This window comes from Anolis carolinensis, chromosome 2, assembly GCF_035594765.1.
Source record: "Anolis carolinensis isolate JA03-04 chromosome 2, rAnoCar3.1.pri, whole genome shotgun sequence".
NCBI classification, from domain to species: domain Eukaryota; kingdom Metazoa; phylum Chordata; class Lepidosauria; order Squamata; family Dactyloidae; genus Anolis; species Anolis carolinensis.
The window spans coordinates 185,580,325-185,603,373 of NC_085842.1; the positions used below are offsets into that span (position 1 = coordinate 185,580,325).

The 23,049-nt window shown below is 44.0% G+C and overlaps 1 protein-coding gene across 5 annotated transcripts in view; it reads left to right on the forward strand.

The window, feature by feature from the left end:
• usf3 (upstream transcription factor family member 3) overlaps window positions 1–21,056 on the forward strand; it is a 47,283-nt gene extending 26,227 nt beyond the window's left edge. For 4 of the 5 annotated variants that reach the window (XM_008120470.3, XM_008120471.3, XM_003227301.4 and 1 more), the window contains one exon: window positions 8,596–21,056. In XM_008120470.3, the coding sequence (XP_008118677.1) occupies window positions 8,596–14,984 (6,389 nt within the window). In that variant the 3' untranslated portion in view covers window positions 14,985–21,056. The other variant, XM_008120472.3, reaches the window with a different exon arrangement.
• Window positions 21,057–23,049: the final 1,993 nt, after the last annotated feature.

Below are 23,049 nucleotides of genomic sequence, written 5' to 3' on the forward strand. Positions count from 1 at the left end.
ATCAATATAATTCAATACTTATCTAATTTGGATAGGCTTAGATTGGCCTGGTTTTGAGGATGATTTGTCCCAGTTAGCCTTGCACAGCTCCAGCACGTTGGAAGACTATAGCCAGAATGAAACTCTAAAATGGAGACTAGACCCTGGTAAAAAGGGCGGTCCTAAGATGTTGCACTCTTTGACCAATCACTGCAAAGAAAACTGCAGCCAGCTCTTGCAGATTCCAAGCCACTTTTCCTAGGCTTTTGCAGCCAGAGGCTCAAACAAAATGTAAAGGAGGGAAAACAAACAAACGACCAATAGGTAAGGCAAACCATCGTCCTGGGGGACGGAACACTCCCCGCTAAATTCCCAGGATGTGGGAATTTACCAATCAAAAACATACAAACACCTTTGTATACACAACAATACAACAGTATAAAACTTTAAACATCTCCAATAAGCAACACGAGGTCACTAATTGGTCTGTCCAGGACAGACATTTTGTCCTTACTATGAGTCTTTACTTGAACTTTTCTAACCTTACCGTCAGGGCAAGGAAAGGTCTTTAGTATAATGCCCATAGGCCAGGCATAGCGGGGCAAGTCTTTGTCCTTTGGCAACACAAGGTTTCCCACCTTGGCATTGTCCTTTGGGGTTTGCCAGAGTCTTCTGGTTGGAAGCTGGCTTAAGTATTCGGCCTTCCACCTCTTCCAGAAGTGGTTGGCTAAGGTCTGCACATGCAAAATTGGTGCCACAGTCCGATCGAATTGACTTAATTGGCCCTCTGAGGGCTATGAACCTTTTTAATGCGTTTAAAAATGATGAAGTGTCCATCCCTTCTATGACTTCTATATGGACAGCTCGTATTACTAAACAAGTAAACAAAACTGCCCACCTCTTGTTATTTACAACACCACCCCTGGTTTTCCTAGTGACAACCTCCCAAGGACCAAACACATCGATTCCCACATGGGAAAAGGGTGGGTCTGTCAAAGTCCTATCCTGAGGTAGTTCTGCCATCAACTGACTTTGACAGTTTCGCCTAAGGCGCCTGCATTTAACACATTTGAAAATACAACTGTTGACCAACCTTTTGGCATTAACTACCCACAGACCTTCATTTCTAAGGGCTGCCTCAGTTAGAGTTCTACCCTGATGATGGATCCTTTCATGGTGATGCCGAACGAGCAGCAATGCAGTGTGACTATTAGGGGGTATGATGATGGGGTTTTTTATGCACGCCTTGAGTTTAGCTTTGGCTAACCTTCCTCCAACTCTCAAAATACCCTCCTTGTCTAGAAATGGGTTTAACTCATTTAGAAGACTTTGATTAGGGATGTTGAGCCCTTGCTCTAGCCTAGCTATTTCCTGCTTGAAAGCAGATCTCTGTACTGACTTGAATATGACGCTCTTAGCCTTTATCATATCCTGGACCTGTAAAGGCTCACTATCTTTGCAAGCTAAACGATGTATAAGCCTAGCAACTGCTCTAAGAAGACTGTGCCACTCCGAAAAACATTCAAAACGGTGTGGTTCCAGGCAAGATCTTTGGCCCATCTTGATTTCTGTGGTCATCTTGCAAGCTTTCACCTCTGCACTTCGTGAGACTTGAGCATTCATAATGTCCGAAAACCTTTGCTCATCTTTCGAGAGCGCTGTGGCTTCGTCTCTCTCAGAGACTTTGAAGATGGAGGAATACTCTGGAGTTATTGCTTGGCAGTAGACTGAGATATGACTTAGGCAACTGCGCACAAGTGTAGGACGTCCACCTTTAAGCACCTGTGCTTGATTGGAGTCCAACGACGATGGTGGGTGCATCTTGTTTATGCACACTGGGCCTATGACTGTCCAGCCTAATGGCAATTGTTGTGCGATAGGTGCACCTGGAGGTCCTTTAACTTGGTCGTTCACACAGAACAAGCTCGGGCAGTCCGAGCCAAGCAAAAGGGCAATGTCCACATCTGGCCGAAAGGCTGGTATAGCATTCTTTAACCGTCGCAAATGTGGATGAGCCTCCACAACTTCTCTGGTGACAATCTGCCTTTTGTTCCGGGGAATAGAGGAACACTCAATCAGGTCTGGCAACTTGAACTGTCTCTTCTGGTCGCAAGAGGAGACAACGAAGCCAGATGCTATGCGACCCTGCAACTTCTTTTTTCCTGCACACGTAGTCATAGTGTAGTCGACCATCTTGGTTTTAAGGTCAAACATGCGGAAGAACTCTGGAGTAGCCAGGGAGGCGTCGCTCTGTGAATCCAGGGCCACATAGAGTCTCTTTCTAAGCCAAGGGCTCTTGGCTGGATATACATCCGCTAGGCAGATAGGATGACAAACTCTGTACTGGTGCGAGTCAGAACACAGCTCTGTACAGGCGACTGCTGAAACTTCCACCTGCATCTCTGGTGCGGCTGGCTTGTCAGTGTCTTCGACTGCTGACTTTTCTTTTGGTGAAGCGTTCTCTTTGGGGTGGGAGATGATATTGGAGTTGTGCATTGCGGTGCAATGCTTGAGGCTGTTGCATTTCTCACACTTGATGTTTTCTTTGCAGTTGGATGCAAAGTGTGGAGTTGCTCCACAGCATCTAAAGCAGATTCCCTGCTTTTGAACTAGCTGTTGCCTTTCTTTGTATGTCTTTCTACTAAACTCCCTGCAGTTGGCCAAGCTGTGAGGCTTTTGGTGAATAGGGCAAAGCAACTCTTTTACCTCCGACCTGGGTTCGTCAGTCTTGAGTTGAGTTTCGACTGCCTTTACGCTGACAGGTCTATTGGCCTCTCTAGGTGGTTTCTTGTCCACTTCAGGTGCCTTCTCTGGCTGGGTCCCTTGGTATAAGGTGGGGAGGCCCGTCTGTGGATCATTCCTTTCTCTGGCTGCCCTGGTGATGAACTGGACCAAATGAGAAAATGGAGGGTATGCCTGGGAGTGGGCCTCCTTGTAGTTGAAGACCTCCTGTCCCCAGCGTTCTTGCAAAGTGAAGGGCAGCTTGGTCAAGATCTGCCTCTGGGACAGGTGCTGATCGAGGCACTTCAAACCGGGCAGTTCTGGATTCTCCTTGGCCGACTCTAATTCCGCAAGGAGATCGCTGAGGTCCCACAAGAGTTTGAAGTCTTTGAGTTTTAAAGCTGGGAACCTTTGGAGCTTGTCCATAAGAGATGCTTCAATCTCTGTGCTGGCCCCATACCTCTGCTGCAACCTGGCCCAGGCCTTTTCCAGGGCTTTGTCGGGATCGGCTACGTGGGCTGCGTAGATCTTCTTAACTTGTGAGGATGAGGCTGGGCCCAACCATGCAGCCAGAAGAGTCAGTTCTTCCTCAGGCAATAACTTTAAGTCTCTGATTGCTCTCTGGAAGGTGGCCTTCCAGAGAAGAAATTCCTCAGGCTTGTCCGAAAACTTTTCGACACCCTTGTCCTTAAGATCTCTTCTGGGGCTTCTGATGATGGAGACAAGCTGGGACTCTGGCGTCGAAGGGAACAATTGAGGAGTTTGCTGTTGTGGAGTGGACTCCCACCGTGTACCTTGCGTCAACCTTTGGCCTCTTGGAGGGATGACATCGACCACTGACGAATCGATGGTTCCCTGTGCAGCTGTCTGTAGGGGCCAACTAGCACTCGGCCTTGAGGCCCTGATTGACTGACCTAGGGTTTTAGCAGGAGGCACAGGTAGCTCGAGCAAGGGTGAGCTCCCCGCTATGACGCTCTGCTCTGCAGGAAATTCAAAAGTGACTTTGGGGCCCTGCTCTGGGTAAGGAGAGAAGTCTCCCTGTTCCTCATCCGAAAACTGGCTGTACATGCTGCCAAGGTGCGCAAACACTTTGGCAGAAGGGTCCTGTATTGGTAACTGGCTTACATTTTCTTCTGTGAGTGGCTCAATTAGGGCCTTGGCCAAAGTCTCAGCCCTTACCCTTTTGGCTGCGGCATCCATCTTTATTCTAAGCATCTCTATACGAGCCTGTTCTATTTGCATTTCGCTTTGTCTACGGGCCTGTTCTATTTGCAGTAGTTGCTCTTCTTCTTTAAAGGGAAGGGTGAGATCAGCTGCCTTAGCATCAGCCTCCGCCCCCGCTACCTTGCTCTTTAGCTCCAGACGTGCAGCCTCCTTAATGTGCAAGGCAGCTAGGGAAGAGATGGCACTCCCAGCAGCAGAAGACTTGCTAGAGTGGCTGTGTTTAGACGATGCACGCTCCCTTAGTTTAGATACCTGGCTAGAGCGGTTGGACTTAAGACTAAGTGCCACAGCAGGTGATTTTAAAAGATTGGTCTCATGGCTGCATAAGGAAGACTGATTTCCTTTTGGCTCAGACCTTAGATTAACAGGTGGAGAACTAAATTCCAAGGCATCTAGAATTGCCCTCACCTTATTTTCTTTCTCATTAGTGTCAGCTAAGACACTCACTATTTCTAACTCTGAATCCTTGGCGTTAATGCGCTCGAGGACCTGGACTATCTTAGACACCAAACCCCTCCAGAGACCGAAGGTCTCTTCAAGGTCTGTCTGTAATATGGATGGCACCCTTGTAATACCCAAGCTCTCAATTCTGTCCATCAATGTTACAATTCGCTCCCATGCCGAACCTAACCTCACATGGAGGAGCTCCTTTTCATCTATTAGATGGGTTAGCATCTTGGCTGAAGGGTGCTTTATCCTTTGGGGCCTTTCATTCCTACTTTCAGCCTCAGAAGGAGGTACGCCATCTGTATCATCTTGAAATTGCATAGACATTATGTATTCTTAATAGCAAGTAAATTTACAACAAAGGCAAATGCAATATACCTGCAAGTAAATTTACAATAAAAGCAAATTCAATATATAATACAATTCACAGCACTTAACCATAGCAATATATATCACTAAGTAACTATACTTTACAAAGATTGTGACCTTTGGCGCCAGACTTTGGTGGGCAAGCTGCAAAATGTCAACTGACAGCAACTTGCCACTTGATACCTCCCTTGCCCGAGTGACGTAAACTGCCAAAATGGCGACTTCGCCAAATTTTCAAGCACCTCGTGCTCTGCGGCTCGAGGCCTGCCGCCGAAGGAGCACCGAGGCTGGCTTTGGAAAGGAGGAGAGAAGAGACGCCTCCTCCCCGCTGTGAAGGGAGGTCACCACCGCAGGACGATGAGGCAGGTCACCACCGCAGGACGATGAGGCAGGTCACCACCGCAGGACGATGAGGCAGGTCACCACCGCAGGACGATGAGGCAGGTCACCACCGCAGGACGATGAGGCAGGTCACCGCCGCAGGTCAATGAGGCAGGTCACCACCGCAGGACGATGAGGCAGGTCACCACCGCAGGACGATGAGGCAGGTCACCACCGCAGGACGATGAGGCAGGTCACCACCGCAGGACGATGAGGCAGGTCACCACCGCAGGACGATGAGGCAGGTCACCACCGCAGGACGATGAGGCAGGTCACCACCGCAGGACGATGAGGCAGGTCACCGCCGCAGGTCAATGAGGCAGGTCACCACCGCAGGACGATGAGGCAGGTCACCACCGCCGGACCATGAGGCAGGTCAAAGCCGGCCGAGTGCTCCGGCCGAACTCCTGATGAAGAGGCTGTCAAAGCCGGTTGAGTGCTCCGGCCGAACTCGCAGCAGCGTTGCCAGGCCTGTCCAGGTTCTAGCCTGGTTCTGGTGGGCTCCACGCCTCAGAGCCAGCCAAAGAACTGTCGCTGGTGCTCCGCGGCTCGAGGTCTACCGCCGAGGGAGCCCTGGACGTTGCTGGGAACTGCACAGCCTGTGCAAACCCAGAAAGCCACTGGGCCACGTGCGCACACGCGAGCCAAATAGCAAGGAAATAGAGCCCCACTATTTGACTCCTTCGGGTCTGAGAGCGGGCTCCACTGCCTCAGACGCTGGTAGAGTCTTTAGGTATGCAGACTGAGCTCAGGCGGAAAAGCCGCAGCCTATACTAAAACTTCCTAAACTATAAAAAACTATAAAGCCGTGCAAGCTAGCTCAAGCGGAAAAACCGCTGATCTACCTCAAAACTGTGCCGTCCGCCGGACAGTAAAAAACTATAAAACTGAAACGTGCTGTCCTTTATCCGGGCGAACTGCAAATCCCTATAAGCTGTCCTATAGATATTGAATGACTGAGTCTGGATAACTTCAAAAAAGGATGTTTATTCATACAAGGTTGTAAACCTGGCACAGATCTTAAAGTTGCAGAAAATGAAACAAATTTCTATAGGTTTTAGTCACAGAATTATCCCTGGTTCCAGAAGGCAAAGGTGATTATAAAACCACTATACCCTAATCACGCTGCCTATATTAGAAGGAGAAACTCTTTCCTTCCCTATCTTTACAGCAAAGATTAGTTCTAGAAGCGATGGAATAACTTTGCTCCTCTAACTAGATTTCCTATTCCAGATCAATATAATTCAATACTTATCTAATTTGGATAGGCTTAGATTGGCCTGGTTTTGAGGATGATTTGTCCCAGTTAGCCTTGCACAGCTCCAGCACGTTGGAAGACTATAGCCAGAATGAAACTCTAAAATGGAGACTAGACCCTGGTAAAAAGGGCGGTCCTAAGATGTTGCACTCTTTGACCAATCACTGCAAAGAAAACTGCAGCCAGCTCTTGCAGATTCCAAGCCACTTTTCCTAGGCTTTTGCAGCCAGAGGCTCAAACAAAATGTAAAGGAGGGAAAACAAACAAACGACCAATAGGTAAGGCAAACCATCGTCCTGGGGGACGGAACACTGGTACTATCTCAAAGTCTCTCTCCCCAACTATTGCTCTACAGAAAATTAAAAGACGTAAGCTAGAGAAACAAAACAAAAATAACATTCAACATTTAACCTTCAAGAGGTAACATACAACAAGCAACAACCCTCACTTTATATGTCCTCTTTTTTTTTTTAATTACTTCTCCCCTCCTCTTTGGTCCTCCTTGGGTATCCCACCTTTTTCCCTATCCACAGTCAGACCTTGCACTGGATCTTCTGTCGTCGCTTTCCAGCCTCAAATCTCTCAGTCTTTCCTTCGCCCTCCTCCTTGCGAGCTTAATTCTTTTTTCTTCTGTTCCTATTCCTTGTCCATTACTCCTGTTGCCGGCCTTCCTGGTCCCTTGCCATGTCGGCTGCTCCTTTCCTCCATGCTGCTTCAGCACGTCTCGCTACATCACCCCGCTGCGTCACGTCACGTCGCCCTGCGTCGTTGCGTGGTGCTGCGTGCTTCCTGCGCCACCCCGCTCCACGCTACGCGCTCCCTGTTCCTCCTCCAGCCTTGATCCTTCTCCCACCGCTGAGTCTATCCCTCCTTGAATCGTATCACTCAAAATTCACCTCCACATGAGGTCTACCGAAGCAGACCTCACTTTCTCCAATAGGTACTTTCCGGCTCCCTCGCGACCCCATTTAATCTAATGGTCCAGAAGAGACGTCTCTTTCATTCCACAGGCCCCTCTCTTCTCCATATCACCATTTCACGCCGGTATTTCAAAATTCTTTCGCCAAGCAGACTCACTTTTCCTTTCACAGCACTCTTCTTCCCTCTCTCTTCTTAAATTTTAAAATAGTGGCAGGCATTCTAACCTAGCCTTGACTAGGGAACCTCCACCGCATTCAGCCTACCTTGGTTCCCTCTTATGGCTTTCTCAGGAAGGCTCTTACAAAGTTGTTCTTTCAGCCATCCTTAAGTGCTTCAAGAGGGAAACCTACGGTTTTGCACCCCACTGGCCTCCAGCTGTCAATGGGGGGCGGGGGGAGCCTTTGCTCTCACCGAACGCCTGGCGAGGTCAGAACGCTGAGGAAGATGAGGAGCCTCAGTGTTTTGCTGCGTCCGCCATCACAGCCACTACTGGAAGTCCAGATTTCAACATTTTCTTAAAACAGTAAAAAAAAAAAAGCCAAGGCCAAGGAGATTGTTAGGAATACCAATTATAGAGCTTCTGTTCATGCTCTCTTTGTATGTTAACATCTGTTAATGGAGATAACCCAGACTCTGTCTTAGCCTTTACCCACTCTTGAGTACAAAGACAGAGAAGGTCAGTAAACATGGAAGTTGGAGAGAATTGGCACATATGAATGAGGAGGAGTCTGGTTTTGAATTCAAAGATATTACGGTTCTGGATGAATTCGTTTAGGGTAATTGTATAGAGTATCTATCTTCTAATTAAATTAATTGTTTAGAGCAGGGGTTCTTAAACTGTGGGTCCTGACTCGAAACATTTAGCAACAGTAACAGTTTTCTGAATGCCACTTAGTGACTGTTTTAGATATTTACAAAAGTCTGTTCTGCAGTATTTGCAGTGGACTCTGCAGAAAATGCTTCAGTTGTACTTCATAAAAAGGGAAAACAGTCTATTGAGCAATCCTTTCAAATGCTGATTTATTATCAGTAAATGTTTGGTTTTTATACATATTTTATCTATTTTGATTTAAAATGATTATGTGTTTGCTTATGTTTTAGTAATGCTGTAACTCTTCGAGCCATGAGGAGAGGCGGGCAAGAAATAAAACTGTTATTATTATCTACCAATATACCCGTGCCAAAAGGAATTGTAGATATTGTTAATGATTCCTGCATTTGTTCATAAAAGTGTACAGCTGTTGTTATTTTTCCAAGAGTCTTTGATTATTGGCATTTTTTTATTTGCTTTGCAGCTGAAGAAATAAAAAAGCTGAGAAAGCAGCTGGATGAACTCCAGAAAGAAAATGGGCGCTTTATAGCATTATTGAAAGCCAATGACATTTGTCTTTATGATGATCCTACTATCCACTGGAAAGGAAATCTGAAAAATGCAAAAGTTTCTGTCGTTATCCCAAATGATCAGGGACAAAAGAAGAAGGGAAATCTGAAAAGTGCAAACATTTCTGTTGTCATTCCCAATGATCAATTGCAGAAGAATATAATTGTATATTCTAATGGCAGTCAGCTTAATGGAAGTAATCAAGGCGCTTCTATCCAGGGAATAACTTTTAATATCAGTCCGAATTTGCAGAAGCAGACTGCAAATGTTGTTCCTGTCCAGAGAACATGCAACCTGGTTACCCCTGTGAGTATTTACTCCACAGAAATGAAGTCAGGGAGTCAATTCTCGGTTTCACCATTGGCTCCAGCCATGTCAAATCCAGCCAAGGAAATTCTTGAGCACTCTGCCTCTGAGAATGAGCAGAATGTATCTGTTTGTACTACTGCCAGCTCAGTGAACGTCTTGCCTGTCATGAGGATACAGCCTGAAATGCCAAGTTCAGCACAAGAAGAAGATATCTCCAAATCTAAAAATAGACAGGAGAGCTTTGGGACTATTGAACATGTGGGCGTGCCCAACAGCATCCTTCCTTCTAATGCTACTGTGAACCTATCTCACTCTCAGCTGGCAGAAACAGCTTCTAAAGAAGATTCAGGAAATGGGCCCCTAGAAAGCTGTAGCATTTCGACACCTGAGGTCATTTGTACCCCACTGGTTTATGAAAAGCCACCGACAGAAAAGAAAATCAGTATCAGTGAGGCACCTGCAGCAGACATCTTGAAGCCGGGAATAGAAACCCACACATTACCTGCTACTACCTTATCTAAGTGGCCTTTCCCCAGTTCTAGTGTTGGTTCTCCAGGCTCAAAAGGTCTAGGAGGCCTGGCACGGATCACCTCAGCTGGTAACACCCAGACCACCTGGACTACTTTGCAGCTAACAGGGAACACTGTTCAACCTGTAAACCATACTCTACCCAACATTATGACAGCCCTATTAAATGAGCCAGTTAGTGATGCTAATACTATAGCTCCTACTCCTAGCAGGATTTTGGCAACTACTACTGGATTTAATAATCTTCAGCCTGCAGAAGAACAGACAGCTGAGCAAATCATGGCTGCTTTGCCATCCTACCCATCCTTACCTATGCAGCCATTAGTCACCAAAGCACAGGTTGTAGCTCAACCTGCAGGTGGCCTTCTTTCTCTGAATTCAGCTATGCAGGTGATCCAGATGCCACAGCCAGTAGGTCCACCTGTTGCTGTGCCACCTGCTAATCAAAATGTGGTTATTCTGCAGCCACCCAATGCCAGCCCCTGTCCACCAGTGTTAAGGACTGACCTCCCCAATCAGACTGTTAGCCAACAAATTGTAATTATACAAACGGCTAACCCAAATCCTCTCTCCCTGTTTTCTGCCCCACCTCCTGCCAGAATGCCTATGAATGGAGCTTCGCTCCTAACAAATGTTGGCAATTCTATGCAAAATTCCTCTAGCCCTCAGATGTTTGGGGGGAAGCATCTTGTCCATATTTTACCAAGACCATCCTCTTCTTCTCCATCTTCTGGCTTGACACAAACAGTTTCAGTTGCAATGTCTAACCAACAGCTTCCACAAACTATTTCTTTAAACGGGCAGCTGTTTGCATTGAAGCCTGTGAAGTCCTGTTCTGGAAATTCAGACCAAATCCCTATGCAAATTATTCAGCCTACTACCAGTGAAGATCCAAATACCAATGTTGCCCTCAATACATTTGGTGCTTTAGCTAATCTCAATCAAAGCATATCACAAATGGCTGGGCAGAGCTGCCTGAAGGGATCAGCCTATCAGCCTGTCAATCCATCTGCAGTTAGCAGCCAAAGCACACCAAGTAAGCCTGTATTGCTGCCATCCGCAACTGTGCCCTCCTCAACCAGTGAGAGCTCTGTATTAATTAGTGTTTCACATTCAGAAGAGACTGTACCCCAAAAATCATCTCTTCGTTTAAGTGCAAAATGCTCTAACAAAAATCCAAGTACTAGAAAATGCTCGATGTCTGGCAATAATCTTGCATGCCAAATGAATTCTTCCAAAGATTCGAAGAAACTTAATAATGTGAATGCGGATGCTCCATGTGAAAATTCAGTAAGTGACAGTTTGCTTGAAAATATTCCTGCTAATGCTTTACAGAACTTTGTCTTGCCACAAACAGATGGCAGGATCTCATCTAATGATGCAAATGCTTCTGAGTCTCAGTCCAAAGAGGGACTGAGAGTTGAACAACATGTAGAATCTGTTCTGTCACCTGACTTGAATGCAACTGTTATGCCTCAGTCTTTGCCCCTCGTATCATCATCATCGGGACAGTTTGAAGGAGTTGTTCCTGTTTCCACGGTCTGTGATTCTCCACCACTGCAAACTTGCACAGTCCAAACCCATTCAGTAACAAGTTCAGAATTATCAGAATCATCCAAATGTATTTCGAACAGCCCCTTGCCATCTTCTTCTTCTATCTCTCATTTGACAGTTTCTCAGACTTCTGTGACATCTGTGACAAATGGAGGCATAAGTGCAGAGAAAATTCCCAGAACAGATGTTTCGGATATCTGTAGAGCAGAGCAAAATTGTTCCATAGTAATGCAGGCCACAGATTTGTTGGAAGAACAAGGCCTAACTAAGATACTCTCTGATTTTAGCAAAGTGGGGGAGGTTGTGGAAAAGAACTTTTCAGTAGAGCATACAGGTTTTTGCACCCAAGGGACTAAATCAATTCTAGATTCAAGTGATGAATTAACAGGAAAGGAGGAGGGCCTCTTGCTGATGAATACTGAAGAGGAGAATCTTGCTCAGACTCATTCCTGTCCCTCTGAACAGGAAACTGTTGCAGCCAACAGGCAAGCAGACTCTCCCATGTCTACTAGCTCAGGCAGCAGTTGTGGTTTCTCGGTAGCCTCCATGTTGCCAGGAACTTGTAGGGAAAGTGTGCCTAATAGCACTTTGGTGAATACATGTAACAACTGTACATTTTCAGAGCAAACAGATATTGTTGCACTTGCAGCAAGAGCCATTTTTGACCAAGAGACACTGATAAAAGAAACAAGAACACCTGCTTCCAAAGCCAATGATGTGGGAAGAGAGCAATCTTTGAAGTCCCACATAACTAAAAATGTAGACCAAATAGAAATAGCACCAAACAACTTTAATACTCAGAATTCTAATGCTCAGAATTCAGTACAAGTAAACAATGATAGGTCAGCTGAAAAACAAAGCTGTTCTATAGAAGTAGAAATGTCTAATACAGCTTTGCAAATTCCAACCCCTCAGTCTTCAAGCACATCAAGTTTGAGTGTCAACAATCTCATACACCAAACTTGCATCATCCACCCTGCTGTCAGCTGTTCAAGTTTACCCTCACCATCAAACCAAGCTGCTGTTCCAGTGACTCAGTCCATGCCTGTCAATTCATACATGAATCAATCTCCAGGCCAGTCACCAGCACTAATGACAGAGTATGCTTCAGAACAGCTGTCTGCTCTTCAAACCAGCACCATGCAGGCTCCTCTGTTGCGTGAGCCACAGTTGAAGCAGCAGGGCCAGGGAAGCCGCAAAGAATCAGCTAAGCGTGCAGTTCAAGATGATCACCTGCTTTCCTCATCAAAGAGACAGAAACAGTGCCAAACGGCACCTCTGCAACTGGAAGACATGGGTCTGCTCCATCAAACATCTGATGATATTGTGGATCAGAATCAAATCCTTGTCAATCAAATTCCCAACTCTTCCAATCTTGCAGTGACAGTAAATAGTCAAGGGCATACTGATGGCCATAGCAGGTTATTTCCCAGCAGTAATTTTGTGTCACCTGCTCTGCGGCAAGCTGAAGTTCAGTGTAATTCTCAGCCTTCTGTCTCAGATCAGGCAGGGCAGCACTTGCCAACTGTTCAACATACTCCTGCTCAGAGCCTAGCTCACCTTCATAGTAACCACCCCTACATAAAGCAGCAGCAACAACAGCAACAAGCTGGGCAATTAAGAGAGAGGCATCAGTTGTATCAGCTCCAGCATCACATTTCTCATACAGAAACATCTATCCACTCTCAAGCCCACATTACCCACCAGCAAAGAGTAATGCATCAAGAAGTACAAATGCAAAAGAAAAGAACTCTTATCCAAGCAGCCCACCCCACTACACATCCTTTACAACAGAAGCATCATGGAAATGACCAGCGGTCAAAGACCAGCCAGCCTCACTCACATCACTCACAGTTGCAGCAGATGCAACAGCATTATGCTTCTTCCCAGTCTGAGAAGAGCTGCGAGAATCCTACCACTAACAGGTCTCACCATAGCCACCCTCAAAGCCACCTGAATCAAGATATTCTGCATCAGCAGTCACCAGATGTGGGCAACAGGCAATCAGGTTCAGGAGTTTCTTCTGAACATGTGCCAGGACATAGCCAGATTCAGAGGCTTATGACCTCCAGGGCTTTGGAGCAGCAGATGGTGTCCCAACCCAGTATTGTCACCAGGCCATCAGACATGGCCTGTGTCCCCCATAGGCAAGAAAGAAATAGAGTCAGTAGCTACTCTGCTGAGGCACTTATTGGGAAATCCCCTTCTAATTCAGAACAGAGGTTAGGGATATCCATTCAGAGTACGAGGGCCCCAGAGCATCTTGAAATGAGAAATTTCCTGGATGTGTCTAGGAATAAAGGGTTGGCAATCCATAATATGCAGGGTCGAATGTCTGTAGAACATACAGTTGGACCAGATGTTCAAAGGCTTTCTGAATGCCAAACATTCAAAACAAATGGCACGAATCAACAGTCCACAAGCAATTTTGATGTACAGTCCTCAAGAAACAGTGAAATAGGTAATTCCATGCCCACCCTCAGGGCTATGCAGACACAGGCTTTTCGGATTGCTCAAAATGCTGGTTTGCCTTTGGACAGACAGAAGAGGTTGCCGTATCAGCCAGTTCAGGGCATTTCATCAGGAAATGCTCTTCCTCCTTCAAGGGACAATGAAAACACATGCCATCAAGGCTTCATGCAGAGTTTACTTGTTCCTCATCTTGGAGATCAATCTAGTGGAAGCCAACGACCCATTTCAGAGCATCAAAGAAATTCACAGTGTGCTTCTGCTTCAAATGTTGAATATAATTGTTCTCCAGCAAGAGACAGCATTCACATTCGAAGAGAAGGTGATGGGCAGAATAGGGAAAGCTGTGACATGACTCTTGTTACTATTAATAGTAGGAACAATTCATTAAATATTCCTTTTTCAAGTTCTGGAGATATTCAGGGTCGTAACTCAAGCCCCAATATTTCTGCTCAGAAATCCAATCCTATGCGAATGACAGAGAGTCATGGAACAAAGGGTCATATGAATGCTCCAGTTTCCAGCAATGTTCATGGCATTATTCGATCTCCTCTTCAACATCCACCAGTCTCTCGTGGGAATGCTGACCAAGTCCCACCATCCATTCGTCAGCCAAATTCTTCAGCTACTCAGCGATCAAGGCATCCTCTGCAGGATGGCAGTTCTAAAGTACGCCAGCCCGAAAGAAACCGTTCTGGCAATCAAAGGCATGGTGGCATGTTTGATCCTAGTCTTCCTCACCTTCCTCTGGCTGCTAGCAGCAGTATGATCCTTGGACGGCAACAACCTACCCTAGAGAAAAGAAGCAGCATTGTGAGATTCATGTCTGAGGGAGCACAAGTGTCTAATGAAAGTGCAGTTCCGGATCAGCAGTCTCTCTCCCAAAACTTTGGATTCTCTTTTATTCCTGAGAATGGAATGAATCCCCCAATAAATGCCAACACGTCATTCATTCCACCTGTGACTCAGTCAAGTGCTACTCGGACACCAGCTCTGATTCCAGTAGATCCTCAAAATACATTGCCGTCTTTTTATCCTCCATATTCTCCTGCCCATCCCAGCCTGTCCAATGACATTTCACTACCTTACTTTTCAAATCAAATGTTTTCTAATCCAAGCACAGAGAAACCCAGTGGTGGAACTTTAAATAATAGGTTTGGGTCTATCTTATCTCCTCCCAGACCAGTTGGTTTTGCCCAGCCAAGTTTCCCTCTTTTGACAGACATGCCCCCAATGCACATGGCCAATTCATCACACTTGTCCAATTTTAATTTGACTTCTTTATTCCCAGAAATAGCTACAGCTCTTCCTTCAGATGGTTCAGCAATTTCACCTTTGTTGTCAATAACAAATACTGCTTCTGACACTTCCAAGCAATCATCGAACCGGCCTGCTCATAACATAAGCCATATACTTGGTCACGATTGCAGTTCAGCTGTATGAAATGTAGAGTTAAATTGATGGTATATCTGTGCATAACGCATTTTGTGCATATATTTGGGGTTGCTACCCATGAAGCATCTCTTGTTTGTTAGAGATATGTATCTAACCAACAGGTGCTTCTCAGTTTGCCATCCCCATGTTGCTACCTATGAGTGCCTATGTCAGTGTTCACTCATGAAAATTACATTTTCATCTCTCTTCAAAGCACAAACATCTGGTAGTTCTAGACCATTGCCACAGTGCCAATAGCAGCCCTGTGCAAAATAGGATCTGTAAAGCAAAAAAAATTACATTTTTATTTTTGGGATGTATTTTTTGCAAAGATTTAGGACTACAGGTGCACCTATTGGGAACAAAAGTTTTGAGATCATTTGATAGCTTCTTGTAATTAAAGACTGTCATAGGCATCTACTGTAAGGTTGCCTATAGTACATCCTTGGTATATATGTACAAAGTCTAATGCTATAGCTAAGGAACTATAAAAATGTGTAATGGAAAAGATTACTTCTCTTTGGAAACATTTGTTTGAGTGACCTGCTTCAGTGTGATTTTTAAAACATCAGCTCCTGCTAACAGTGCTGAAAGTTTAAAAAAGAGAATATACACTAGTGGTTTCTCCATTTCTTTAGACATGGCATTCATTCTTGCTGTCATTGATTTACAAGCTGTGATCTTTCTCAGGTATCCCATTTTTGTTTCTTGCTTAGTGCTTTCTTTAGGAGAGATATGGGTTTCCTTTACCCCAAAATTATCTGTTGTAACACAACAGCTTTTAATACTATGCTAGGAATCTTGATGTTCATTCTGTATGGCAATACAAAAGGAACATTACATGCTTATTTAAATGGATTACTTTGCACTTAATACCTTCTTTCTAACTCACAGTCTCGAGGGAGAGGGATGGAATTCAAGTATTTGACAAACTGAAAGGATATTGAGATGAGCAGTGAGTGGAGATTGGGAATGCCACCTAGAAAATGAGTAGCTTAAAAACCTACACATTGCATAATGTAATGTACAAGTGCATGTTTCTCTTATGATTAGTACGAACATCTGATTGCTTTAAACTCTGTCTCCATAGCTAGACTCTCATGATGGCAGTCCTTGGCCCAAGCAGTTTCGTTGCTTGATTTCAAATTTCTTTGCTTACGTTTCTTCCCTTGTGTTTCCCAGTGAGTAGTCAAAACATTCATCTTTGATCAGGCAGGCTTTGCTTCATGTCACTTTGTGATGTTTCAGGATGAATCTGCCTTGGAGTAGTGGTTCAGTGATGATCTTTGAAGCATATCACATCTGTTAAGGCCATATGTTCTAGAACTTTTCTTGAGAATTTTATTTTTAATAAGAAATCTGAAATGGCAAACCTAACCAGAAATAGGAATCACTTTGTAGGAACTGTGTATCTTAAAACCTTTTGATGGCCAAGCTGTTTGGGAGTTAACTTTCCATTATTTCCTATGGTCTATACGGTAACAGTTTCCAAGGTGTAGAAGACATGCCTACAATGCAAATGTCCAGGAGTACTTCAGAATTTGGTGAATTAGCAACATCTAGACAAGAATTCTCCATGGAAGCAGTTAGTGGAGATAAGCCTGACATCACTGGGTAGACAGGCTGCACATAGAACTGTTGAGAACAACCATGACTTACGTGGAGGGTCTGTGTTGTAAGAGCCATTTTGCTTAGTAGGGCCATTTAGTTTAGACTGCTTGGGTATGTTCCCAAGTGCATATTGTATTAATGGCTGTCAGAATTCATGGTATAAGAGTTGTAATAGAGAAATTTCATGTTTATTTTCTCATGAGATTGTTTTCAGTGTTGCATCCTAACTTGTTGCAGCATATTTTTATTGTTTTGTGCAGCCATTAGCAAAGGGCTTCCTCATATTGTGAGAAAAAATAAGGGAGCAGTCTTTTGGGTGCTTCTCAGCTATTTTATGTCAGCCCCATATTTTTGTTGTGGAAAGCTCTTCTCATAGCTATTTTTAGCAATAAGAAAACAGTTGGCAGAGGTGAGTCATGCTTTGTACTTTGTCCAATAATGCCAGCCCCTTGAACAATTAGCACTTGAGTATTTCTTATAAATCAGTGGTTCTCAACCTGTGGGTCCCCAAGTGTTTTGGCCTTCAACTCCCAGAAATCCTAACAGCTAGTAAACTGGCAGGGATTTCTGGGAGTTGTAGGCCAAAACATCTGGGAGGCCACAGGTTGAGAAATACTGTTATAAATCTTCATACTTGCAACTACAGAAAAGAAATCTGGTTCATATCTGCTATGTAGTCTAAAGATAATTCTGTGACATCAGTTTACTCAAATCAGTTTAATTGACCACAGAAACTCTTTTGGTCAGGACGCTCAATTTTTTCTTCATGTTTAACTGTTGCCATTCGTTATTGTCCTTATATAGATATGCTCTTGTTTTTCTTGACTGGAATTTGTGGTGTAGAAACCATAAACATGATCCAAAAAACCTTAGAAAGGTTATCCAGTTCAGAGAATTCCAATTATATCCTCAATTTCCTCCCTCACCACATGTACATGATGTTTTAAAATGATGGACCAATTTCAAAGCAGTATATTTCATGATGGTGACATGTTACAATTTCATAAAAAGTTACAAATGGGTGAATAATTATCAGGTTGTAAAGTTTTATTAACCTTTTTATAAATGCTTTATGAGCCCTCCATTTGCTGTACAGAAAACATCACAACAATAATTTAATTAATCACAAACACTTCTCAAAGTGTCATCTTCCATTGAAGTAACCTCTAGTGTGATGTATCTCCACAGGAAAAAGTTGCAGGGTGTAATGTCTAGAGATTTTGGGGGACAAGAGTGCCTTATGTTACAGGGTCACTGTCTTATGAATGCCTGAGGCTAGGGGCTGTTTGTGCACTGGGGGAGACATCTAGCGGTAATCATTGGAAACTCCCTGCTCCTTTTCAAGTGGTAAGAGTTTCATTCTTGGGAAATTCATGGTTGCAGAAATAGTCAGTTTCATATCAGGTCCATCCTTTTAAATCATCCTGTACTGTATAACATTTTAACTACATTGCACTAATGATTTAGAAGCGAGTGTTTCTAAATTTCTCTCAGTTCACTTGAATGGGAAATGCTCTTTCGAGAGAATTGCTGTTCAAATTGTAGGTGAAATCCCAAGGGTAACAGTTGCATGTTTCAGGTAAGCAGCTTGAATAATCACTTGAACACCTTATGCATGTCAGGCTGATTCCAGAGAATGTGTTGCCGGAGTGGATAAAACCCAATATTTAATCTCTCTGTCCTGGCTGCCCACAAAGAAGCTTCACCGTAATGGGGGTAGACTAGACGGGGATGGTAGTATGAGCAGGAACAAGAGAGCATGCAAAACTTGATGGAGGCATGCTGGATGTGGGGAGATCCACACTTTGACTTTTTTGGGCAGCCTTCCCGTTCTCTAAACATCCCATGTCATGGCCCACCTTATACAGCTAAATCTCCTAAATCAGTGGTTCTCAACCTCTGGGTCCCCAGATGTTTTGCCCTTCAACTCTCAGAAATCATAACAGCTGGTAAACTGGCTGGGATTTCTGTGAGTTGTAGGCCAAAACACCTAGGGACCCACAGGTTGAGAACAACGGTTCTAAACCCAGTGGAGGGGGGGAGAGGCTTTTCAGCAGGCCTCCAGCAGCAGGAGTAAAGGTATTTATATATATATATATATATATATATAAATAAAAAAAGCAGTGTTTGGATTATTTTCTATGACAGTATAGATTTTTTTTCCTTTAAAAAGTCACAAAGGCCATACATGCATCTGCCATTCTGCTACATTATTTGGCCTTAAGAACTGAAGAAAAATCACAGATTTCTTGTAGAGAAATGATAATTTTGTGCCTTGTCTGTGCAATTGCATTGCCTCCACTGCTAGCTAACATGTTGAAGCCTTATAGCTTCACTATTTTGTCTCCCCTCACCCCACCCCTCAAACACTCATTAGTTGGATGTGTTGTGAATGGTTTCAGGCGTATTGTTTCCCTTATGATAAGGAATATCATTCTCGCAGTGCAGAGTTTCTGAAACTGCTCCTCCAGATATTTTGGACTTTTGCTCCCACAGTTTTGAACAGCTGATAAGATGTCTGGATTTTCGGGAGCTGAAGTCCAAAACACTTGGAGGAGTCTTTGAGAAATACTGTCTCAGTATCTTGCATCTTAAGAATTCAGCTTGTATGTTTAAATGATAATAGCTAAATAGATCCAAGGAAGAGATTTGACTTGCACCAATCAGATGGACAGCCAGAGAAATACAAGTGAGTAACATTTTTAGTACTGTATATATTTACATAAAAGATGGTTTCTATGCAAAAAGATTTTGGACTGCTAATATTTCTGTTCAGACCTCCTATAAATGGATTGGATATTCCTGGTATACAGATGGAAGAGTGGCACTAGGCTTTTAAATGATCATGAATAAGGAATATGTATCCTCACTCTCTTTTTTTGATCCAAAAGAACTTCTCAGCTTCTTTGCTTTCGGCTTGAGTCTTCCTTTGCACCAATGCTGGGACCTCAGACGTTGTTGAGCCCCACTTTCCATTGTATCTAGCCAATTTTGCCCATGGAAAAAGTAGGTGGTGGCGGAGGCCACAAGGGGGCACCAGACAGAGAAAGATAGTCCATTATACTCAATTTTCCTGTTATTCCCCCCACTCATGTCTGCCATTGTCGAAACAACAATTCTGTATGATATGGGAAAGGGGGGAATAAGCAGCGAAAGTGGGGAAAATTGTTTTCCTCTTTCAACCCCCCCCCCCTTCCAATAAAATTGACTATTCTTCTCTGTCTAAACCTTTTGGAGTCCACCCAGATAATTGAACAGTACTGGTAAATGTAGTTTATCAACAGAGTTAACCTGTCAAAAAGGTTAAGGTTTACAACTGGTAGTGGCTGTGAAATTCTGCAAGGTGAATTATATTAATCACTTCTCCAACTTTTCTGATGCTATGATTAAGACTAAATTTTCAGTATGTGTTATTTGGCATACAGGATTGGGCCACTCTCTGTGATTTTGTATTAAATCTTGCCAGGATTTTCTGGAGATACAACTCTTTCCACTTTTGGTTTCTAAAAGATATTTTCAGGGTCAGCATTGCTGGTACTGGTGGTTTTGCTATTGAGGGAAATTGGCTTTAGGCGAGGATTGTAACCCCTCTACCAAGATGCTTTAGAGAAAAATGCAATATCTTCTGAAAACCCCTACTGAAACCTGCAGGTTCAGCCATACCATACTTCATTATCTCTTAAAAAAGGTTGCAGAATGTACTTTACAAATGGATTCCTTCCTTAATTATAAAGATGTGTGTGCATCTTTATCACAACACGTGACCTATTGTCTCCTGGTTTTCTAATCTTAATATAGGCCTTCAACTTTGTGGTCTTCCAAAAAAAATTCCGTTTGGCAATTATGTCACACTTCAGAAGAGAACATGAAACACTGGGAACTTAATACATGTATAAGTCTCATGGAATGCCATATAGAACTGAGCTGATCTTGTCTCTAGCAAACCTTGCAATTATCAGTTGTATGTAAATATGAAAGCCCTGAAGTTGTATAGGCCTGTTTCCATTTCTGCTGGGTACAAGTAGCAGGCACTATTTTTTAAATGGAACAGGATTAGCAAAATGGGTGCCATGGAGCATACTAGTTGATCCATTTCTATCCTGAAGCAGATGTTTGTCTCCATAACATGTTACCATGTCCAGCATGATCTATAGTTGCCCTTCTTTTGAATTTAACAAATGTCTTCTCTGGATTTGCATCACAGCTTTTCTGCCGTTCTTCCTGTTAAAACCCAAGCACTGGATTCTTCAAACACTCATACAAAAATATGTAATATTACTAGTCAGAAACATAATTTATTGTAAATAAGATTGCATTCCATTTATTTTGACATCTTTGTATAACTTCATGATATTATGTAAATAGTCACAGTGATTTTAATGAAAATTTCTCAGATTTTTATTGTGTAACATTTTATTGGATGTAAACAATGTATAGATGCAAACAAAATAGTATTTTATTTTAAAAATATACATTTTGTGTAGTTTCATTTTTGAGTGATGTCAATTCCTCTTCTCCTTTCAGGAAAAAAACCCCACAGCATATGTAAATTGCATGTGCAGTCAAAGGTTATAAATTTGTAATTTTAAACAAATGTAAAACATTTCAAGTTCAGTCATAACTTTCCATGGTTTTTTACTTTTTTGCCTTCAGCCAAGATTGGGGGGGGGGGGGGGGGGATACATTGATTCACATATGATTTATGTGGCATCCTGACAAATGAAGTATGATACGTTTTGTACCTGTCAGTACTAGTGCTGCTGTTGATCCTGCCTGTTCATTGGCCATAGCTAAACTCCCTTCCATAAATACTGGCAATTCCTCTGGATGGTTTGACAGAAGGAGGAGGTCTTACTTGACTAATTCTTGGAACATATCCCCCAGCCTGCTAGAATCTCCACTGATTTTTTAAAAAATATTTATACAGCAATTTATGGCACTTCACAAATGAAAAAGGTGGTTCCCCCTCCTCCCCTGCAGTCCATTTAGGGCAGGGGTGTCAAACTCATTTTCACAAAGTGCCACGTCAGTCTTAGGGTTGCCTTCAAAAGGCCATTTGGAATTGTAAGTAAGTATGTTGCCCTGTCTTTTAATGCCTAGTGCCACATAAAATGCCTTAGAGGGTTGGATTTGGACTGCAGGTATTGTGTTTGACACGTGTGATTTAGGGTATTAGGATAGAGTAATGGGATGGGGCAGGGTATAAAAATAAAATTATTATTTATTATCAATTTGTGTGGGTGAAGGCAGTGCAAAGTATTTGAAAGAAGTGCAAGTGTGAGAGGGAAGAATGCCCATGCAACTGAAGGGGAGACATGTCAGTCTTCTTAAGGTAGGCTTACATGAGGTTGGATGGAGATGCCGAGAGAACAGTTTCTGGTGTCAATATAAACTGAATCAAAGAGTAATTTGTACACACAATAAGGTATTCACTTTTTGAATTACACAGACTAGTTCTAATGGGTTTGTTACCACATTGTGTGGGGTAACATTGTGAGAACGTTGCTTTCTCAGACTGAAATAAATTTAAAATTCTTTGTCGTGTAGTCTGTGAAATGCACACATAGGGGTTTCTCAGTGCGCCTGCGCAGATTCCGGAACATTCTAGAAGCTTTGAAAGTGACAAAATGGCGGAGGCCCCGCCCATTCTCCCCATATACTATATAAGCCCGAGGGCGGGGCTCCGCCTCAGTTCTTCTTTCCGCGTGACAGCAGTTAGAAGGAGCCTTTCTAGTAGCTCTTCCAAACTTTTAACGGTTTTAACGGCTGACTTCGGACTGTTTGACTTGCTAATGCTTAACCCTACTGACTTGACTTACCTGCTTGACTCGGACCGCCATCGACCAACCGCTCTTCTCCAATCCCGACCTCGGACCGCCATCGACCTACCGCTCTTCTCCAATCCCGACCTCGGACCGCTCACCGTTCAGGCAGGCAATGGCCGCGTTATTCTTTAAGAAATGTGGGGCCTGCAGGGGAAAGCTCTCCAATTCAGACGGACACACAATGTGCTTGTTGTGCCTGGGGGAGGGCCATATCCCCCAATCCTGCTCCACATGCCAAGGTTTTACCCCACAAGCGAGGCGTAATCGGGAGGCCCGACTAAAGGCTGTTTTGTATGAGCAAGCGCTCACGCCTTGAGCAGACCTCCGCTCCAGGAGGAGCGTGGGAAGACAAGCGGTCCTCTGCTGAGACGCCTCCGCCCCTCCTTACAGCAGAGCCGCTTGATTCTCTCCCAGTTGAGGAGGAAGCCGGTGGGTCAGGAGAGCCCTCGGCCGAAGTGCCCAACAAAAGGGCTAAAACCTCCAAACCCCCGAAAGGGGGAAAACTGAAGGAGGGGCATACAAAGCCCAAAAAAACGAGGCAACTCTCTGGCCCAAGGCCCTTGAGCCCTCCTACATGCAGCGGATCCGTAGAAAGGGAGCTCTGAAACCGAGCCTCCCTGACTCCGCCCATGGCTGGC